Source organism: Etheostoma cragini, chromosome 20 (genome assembly GCF_013103735.1).
Source record: "Etheostoma cragini isolate CJK2018 chromosome 20, CSU_Ecrag_1.0, whole genome shotgun sequence".
Lineage (NCBI taxonomy): Eukaryota > Metazoa > Chordata > Actinopteri > Perciformes > Percidae > Etheostoma > Etheostoma cragini.
The window spans coordinates 22,908-30,535 of record NC_048426.1 but is presented as its reverse complement, the minus strand read 5'-3'; the positions used below and the strand labels follow the sequence as shown (position 1 = coordinate 30,535).

Genomic DNA, 7,628 nt, shown 5'->3' with positions numbered 1-7,628 from the left:
TAAGTGTTAACGAGCAGTTGGACAGGTGTACCTAATAAAGTGGCCGGTGAGTGTATATATATATATATATATGTGTGTATATATATATATATATACAGATAAGAAACTGAAGATTATAGACACAAAATTCCAAACTCTGAGAATCTTTAAATATTGTATTCTTTAATATATAATACATGTGTGTAGCTGTAATGTAATGAAATGAAACAGCCACTAACTGCCTGTTATGTTATTTCTCTTAGGTTCAGTATTGAGCGGTCAAGCTCATCTTTGCTAGTAATGCGAGCGGGACAAACTGCCACACTGTCCTGCACCATCGTCCCTTCCTCAGCGCTTCAGTCTGTCAACATTCAGTGGACTAAAGATGGACACACCCTCAGTGACTCCAGGTAATTATCCCACTGCTCTGCTAATGGATGCACAGTATCTGCTAAACATCTGGTTGGGTTTTTAAGCAATTGTCAAAGTCCAGAGAAAAGAGACACAAAACCAGGGGGTCTGGGGGTCCTCTGACAGAAAAAATGTTCCTGCATTTCTACATACATTTAGGGACTATGATGATACAAAATCCAGGAATAATTAAGTTGGTCATAATGATAAAATCTGCCTGAAAGTATAGTACTAAAAAAATGTATAAGAAAAAGAGGCCTTACTTTCTTCATTGATTATAAAGGGGCTGATAGCCAAGACTCGAGAGAATCATTTTATATAATCTAAAATGTTCACCATTTGAAAGTGGGGAAGACACAAACGGGATTTTGAAAAGTGTGTGTGTGTGTGTGTGTGTGTGTGTGTGTGTGTGTGTGTGTGTGTGTGTGTGTGTGTGTGTGTTTGTGTGTGTGTTTTTTTTTGGGGGGGGGGGCATGCCCCCCTTGTCCACAGTGAAATTAAGGCCTCAGGTTGACTGTCTGCTGTGTTTTAGGTATAGCCAACAGCCAGACGGCACTCTGACCATCGGCTCTGTGAAGTCTTCAGACTCCGGCATGTACACATGTACCGCCTCCACCCAGCAGCAGCTGGAGCAGAAACAGCTGCAGCTCAGAGTCCAAGGTCAGCTCCATGGTTTGCCATCAAACTGAACACACAACATGCAGTTTGGACCGTGATCATGAGCAGTGTTATAATGAAAAGTACAAGTACAATTACTTTGTTACTGTATTTAAGTTGGATTATCGCGTAACTGTACTTTACTTCGTAATTTATATTTCAGGAATTGTTTACTTTTACGCCACTACATTTACTAAAAGAAATGCATATTTTTACTCAAATTTTCCCTAATTATCTGTTTATGACATAACACTTTTTATATGTATACACTGTCATGGTGCGTGGTCCCGGAAGGCTTGTATCATGTGGCTGCGCCTACAGTTTGTTTATCTGGGATCCTCATTAGCTCCTGCATTGGAGGTGCTATTCTTCCTGAGGTTCTTACAACTCACTTGAAAATGTGGCAATGCAATAATAAAATACACATAACAGCATCATAAACAAAGACAAAAAAACATACACTATCATTTCATGACAACTCATATAAAGTAACAGAATACACACACACAGCTCCACCATTGCAGTCATCCTTACATCCTTAGGTTGAACAACCAGCCTTAACCAGGTTAAGCCTCAACCAATGTTTCATTGTATACTCAACTTCTCTTATCAATAGATGTGTTTTAACTAGCTTTTAAATCTTTTTATTGCTTTCTTGTGTTATATGTTCAGGTAACACATTCCATTCTTGCATTGCTCTACACGTGACTATTCGTACAGTATTTGTCTGTGCTTTTGGTAAAGTTAAGTAAAGACAGTGTTGTTATCATTACTTAGAATTCCTCATGGGGGGTAGAGAAACTACGCACTGTAGCTTCAAGAAGGTGTAAAAACCCTGAAAATTTGCTTTACAATAAGTATGCTACAATAAAGTTTATGATCAAAGTTTTTCTTTAAACTTTTCCTCCTTCGTCTAAGACTTAAGCACGTTTAATATCAGAAATTTACTTCAGAAACAAATCAGAAATAAGAAATAAGTACAGTAAATATCAGATACTTTAAGACTTTTACTCAAGTAATACTCTAAAAGGTGACTTTTAGTCATTTTCTGGTAAGACACTTACGCTTTTACTCAAGTACTGCTTTCAAGTCCTTTACATGAGACTGATCATGAGTACTCATTTATCGATGTTGTAGTTTCATTATTAAGCTCCAGCAGAGAGCAGTGTACAGTTTATAAGTGACATGAGAATAGACAGTGGGTTCTGTTCTGAAAATATTCTAAATTATTATCCCTAGAATAATTCAGAATAGTTCAGTGTGGGTTTATAAGGGTGTAAGGATATTTAGACTAAAAAAACAACCTTATTTATATATTATTAAAATGATTTTGTTGTCGTTTTCTTATCCAGCTGACCTAAAGATCACCACAGCTCCCAATAACATCCAGGTGTCTGAAGGCAGCACAGCGTTACTCCCCTGTGTGGTGTCAGGAGACAACGTCAACATTGGCTGGTCCAGGTAACCATTATTTGGGTGGGTGGGGTGGAGTGGGGGGTAAAGTCTGGCTTTTAATATTTAGCAGTGGTTTTACAATTTCATTCTTTTGTTTCTTTGTAACCTTTTCTGATTTCTGTTTTCTATGTTGGCTCTTTCTATTGTATGATGGGGTTTTACTCATTCTGATGCTAAGCACTTTGGAGACCTGCTGGTTGCTGTAAAGTACTATATAATACATTTTGATTAATTGATTGATAGATACAGCATTGCGGGGTTTGTGTCCAGTTCAAATAAAGAAGTAATCAATCATTGCATTATAATGCTTAATTTTTATCCTAGTTATCCTCTGAACTGCACTTCTGGAGTTTAGTTTCAAAGTCAATTATATTTAACAATTGTAAAAGTGACACAAACTAAATAACGAAAGGACATTAGTAAACTAAAAGGGTTTCTTATTCAAAAGTTATTTAGGTGATATTTGTCTTCCAAAATAAAAGAAAAAAGGGAATTGGAAGTTCCCAAAGTTTCCAACTCATAACTACGGTTGGGTATAGTTTGGATTTTAAAACGAATCCGATTCCTAAACCGATTCCTAAAAAACTGAAACATGACATCAAAGAAAGTCCCTTTATACAGTTTTTATTTTTAAACTGAAAATTAAATTATATTTAACACTATATTAACTTTACAATACTACAATAATTGAACAATAAATAAGAGTTGCAGTATTACCAAGTAACAAAATAAATGTTGAGTTGGTATGCTAACCAGAGCCCAGAGGGAAAATATGGCATTTTAAAAGTAGCCTACATTTACGGTAGCTACGTAACGGTAGACTACAGAGAAAGTGTGGTATTTTTTTATATTAAAAATATTTCAGTCAAAACATTTAGTGGAGGCGACATGAGGAACCGAAATATGCGTTTTAATTGGTCCGATTCCTACTGGTTGCGTAGGATGCAGTTCCATATTGGAACAGGGTTTTGGTACCCAACCCTACTCATAAATCCTCTAAACACACAAGCTCAAACTTGCAATAAGTTCTAATGTCTGCTGTGGAGTTCAAATAATTTAAAAAGAAAAAGAAAGTTTTGTAAAAATAAGGACACAAAGCGTTAACTGTCTGTCTCCTCTTTGACCACAGGAATGGCATTCCAGTGCGTCCAGACGGGCGTACCATCCTGATGTCCTCTGACGGCAGCCTGATCCTGAATAACGTAAAGCCATCAGACGAGGGCACTTACACCTGCAACGCTTACACTGGCATCTACTCTGTGAGTGCCACGGCCGAAGTTAGAGTCTCTAAAGACACACAACAAGGTGAGGAGAAAATGTTTTATGCACACATTTGCAACATTCAATTTAATTCAATTCAATTTTATTTATAGTTTAAAATCATTACAAAAGTTATCTTGAGACACTGTACGGATAGAATGGGTCTAGACCACACTCTTTAACCTACAAAGCCTCAACAATTCTGGTAATTCCCCCAGACAGACCCAGGCTCTTGGTAGGCGGTGTTTGACAGTGCCGGTTGTCACAATAAAGATAATGGAACATTGACTACAAATAGTAGTTATAGTAGTTCATGTCATAGCAGGGCATTGCAGGGTGTTACAGGGTGTAGCGTGGCATACCACATCAGAGCATAGGTGGATGCAGCAGGGTTCAGCAGGACGCAGCTGGCATCGCAGAACTTAGCAGGGTGGAGCCCGGGGTGCAGCAGGACCATGGCGCCAGCTTTAACCAGGATCTTGTTCCCATCCTAACCCAAGGAAATATGCTGGGCGAAAACATAGTGCCCATTGGAAAAAAAATCGTCATTGTTTGAACCAGACTCCCCAGTTTCTCCTTGTTTGTATTCGTGAGTGTGATACACAATCAGAAAGAGGTTGCTTTTGGGCTTTAACATCTCAATAAGAATTAGTTTTAGCTTCTGGTTTATCAGAAACAATGCTTTAACCTCTTATTTTAAAATCAGCAGCCCTAAGCCGGGAAGATTTTTTTATTGTTTCATTTCAGTAATCTCACTTCCACTATTTGAATCACTGAAAGAAAATGGGAGATATAGGCAACAATTTAGAGATGAAGCACCACACCGATGAGGCAGATTTTTTCAGGATGTTAGTAGATGTCAGTTTTGTACCATGCAGGGGAACAAACAAGCAGAAACAAAGTGTGACAGTGTAACACTCCGTATGTTTACATGCACGTCAATATTCCACTATTATTCCAAATATGACAATTTTTCTAATTTGATACAAGTCAAAACAGAATATTCTGGTTGGATATTCTTAATATATTTCCCCAAATATAGTAATTTCCGATTAAGACGCGGGATATTCTGGCATTATTCGGGTTTCAGAGGCCATAGAGATTGGCATGGGTAACTGTCCATAAAATCATCCCTCAATGCAAATCAAGCCAGCTATTAAGCTAACGGAAAAAACACCATGCCAATCTCTCAGATTAAAGTCATTAAGTCATTAAGATCATCTTCCATAAGATGTTTTTTCATAATATATATATATATATATATATATATATATATATATATATATATATATATATATATATATATATATATATAAATATATATTCATCATTTAGAATGACAAATTAATGAAAATTTTAAACATAAAATAAAACCAGACGGTTAACCATGGTATGAGTGTTTGTGTTACATAGTCTGTCCACAAGAGGACGCTCTACATCGTCCCTGTTGGCAACACAGAGTATATTTTTTGTTATTGTGTTTTGGAACAAAGGACTTTAAGTTTCATATCTTAAGTTTGTATTTTTACATACACTTTATTCATCAGAACTTTAGAATGTTCCTCTGCTGTTGTGGCAATAAAACAAATCATTATCATATTGTAATGGCCAATTTGGCTATTTGCGTTTCGTATGGGTTTGGTGTGGGTGTGTGCGGTTGGTCTGTGTAGGTAGTTGTTTGTTACGTCACCTGCGCACCTGTTTGTGGGTTCTAATTAGAGATTATAAATTGAATCACAGGTGAGGTGGATGGGAAATCTGGATCTGGGAAGCCACACAGTTGTTCAACCTCAGCTGTGTGAGAGTAATGTTTTTAGATCTTGCCGTTCTTGGCTTTTAATCACTTAAGTCGGTCTTTTTGTATGTGCTTTTATCTTAAAATGTGTACAATAAAGGATTAAACGTGCGACGACGGCGGACCTCATTATTTGCACCAGCAAGAGTTGGAAAGGGCTTCAGATTTCACCCAGTGGCATTATTTGTGGACAGATTGCCGAAACACATATTATTTTAGTGAGAACTCATAAATAACTACAAATAACTAATGTTAGGGAAATCTGTTTATGTTTTGTAATGTGTTTCTGGATTTCTTTTTAAAATATATATTGGAGTATGAGAATATTTGATTTTAAAATAACCAAATCTTTGTATTGGTATCTGCCTTAAAAATCCTTCATCAGTCGGGCTCTAGTCTCAATCTGGGTTGTTACTGCAGGCTTTTTGGTCAGCTCTATGCGTTGCTATGGTTTCTGTCCACAAAGCAACCAGCCAACAGTTTGCAAGGCTGCAGACCCGATAAGAAGGAGAAACACAGCTACTTTTGAACAGGATCAAAGACTTGGATATCAACAGGTATTTGGATCTGCGTGCACATATCGCAACACTGACCTTTTCAAGAAGCTAGTTGAAGGAATGAACGTGGGACGCTGTGTTTGCACGGTCCAACAAGTCCACCACCCCTGGAAACCTTAGAATAAATCTTGTTCTGCACGGCTACATGTAAACGGAAATATTAGTGGAATATTCACTTTCATTAGCCACGCAAACAGCTTAGTCGGAATATCATCTTTTTGGGAATTAGGGCATAAATTGGAATATTAAATGTTTGTGTAAACGTAGGCCTACTAATTGTGATTCACGTATGTTCATTTATGAGGAATTCACTTTACAGAACACTTTGTATGTTTTTGTTGTCTTTTGATGTATTGTGAATATGAATGTTATGGATGTATTTAGCTTATTCTATCTCATGTAATATTACTATGAAATAATAGACCCCAAGAAGAGTAGCTTCTGTTTAACCCTTGTGTTGTCTTCCCATCAAAATGGAAAAACCCCCCGCTTTTTAATAAATATTTTTAACCTTTTCTTACGTTTTGGACCCTTTTTTCAATGTTTGTCGCTTTTTTGACGTTTGAAACTATGGAACACCAACTTATTAACTTACGTTTTACAGTTATTTTTTTAATTTATGGTCAATGAACCTCATTTTTAGGAAATTATACTTAATGTTTGAGTTAGAAAAGCAGAAATTACGAATTATTGAGACTAAAATGAAAGGAAAGTATGTTGACGATGATCACAGACTGGAATATGTCAACTTTTACTCAATACTATTTCAAATTCACTTCAATTTTTCTCTCCAAATGCTATAAAATTGAACAACATAACCTGAAAGTAGAGATCTGTACTTGCCAAAGAGCCTGGAATCAATCATGTTATATTGGGTATTGAGCTGATTTTATGGGGCACTAAAAAGAGGAAATGTCTTTCAACTGTGCTGCAGGTGATGATGTGCCTCCAGAATGCATGGACCAGCCGGAGCTTGCCAACTGCGAGCTGATTGTTTACGCTCGACTTTGCTCCAACTCGTACTACTCCAGCTTCTGCTGCGCCAGCTGTACCCGGCACTCACAGAACAACGGCAGGTTGGGACGGCGAGGCTGAAGCCGCACAGGGTTTAAAAACTGTGGGACGGGCACGGGACGGGAAATGTTGAAGCTGTTTTTGGGAGGACTGCATTTAAAACTGAACTTTTGCCTCCAAACATTCATTTCTGACCAGGTTGTGCAGAATCGCAATGAAGGCTGTGCAATTAGTCGAATTGTAATCACAAAAACAGTGTAATCAGAAAAAAATGACACATTTGCACATTACGTTTTGCAAGTAAACTCTTGTGTCCTGAATTTAAAGTAAAGGGAATGTTTGTTGAACCGTTTCTCTGTTTTTTAAAGGGGTGCTATGCAGTTTTGGCCATTTCTTCATTTCTTTCTCTAAAGAGCCCTCCTTACAGGTTTCTCTATAGAGCCCCCCCTACAGGTTTTCCTACAGAGCCCCCCCTACAGGTTTCTCTAGAGAGCTCCCCC

At 37.5% G+C, this 7,628-nt stretch overlaps 2 protein-coding genes across 2 annotated transcripts in view; both read left to right on the top strand.

Annotated features, from left to right (window-relative positions):
• Positions 1–7,628, top strand: part of LOC117936244 (papilin-like) — a gene marked incomplete at its 3' end in the record, with an annotated part of 53,189 nt that overhangs the window by 25,776 nt on the left and 19,785 nt on the right. The gene's annotated exons all lie outside the window — the stretch shown is intronic.
• On the top strand, positions 242–7,451 carry LOC117935969 (papilin-like). The gene is made up of 5 exons (XM_034858653.1): positions 242–389; positions 923–1,050; positions 2,400–2,508; positions 3,632–3,807; positions 7,049–7,451. The coding sequence occupies exons 1-5, from the start codon at positions 280–282 to the stop codon at positions 7,207–7,209; spliced, it is 684 nt and encodes a 227-aa protein (XP_034714544.1). The 5' UTR covers positions 242–279; the 3' UTR covers positions 7,210–7,451.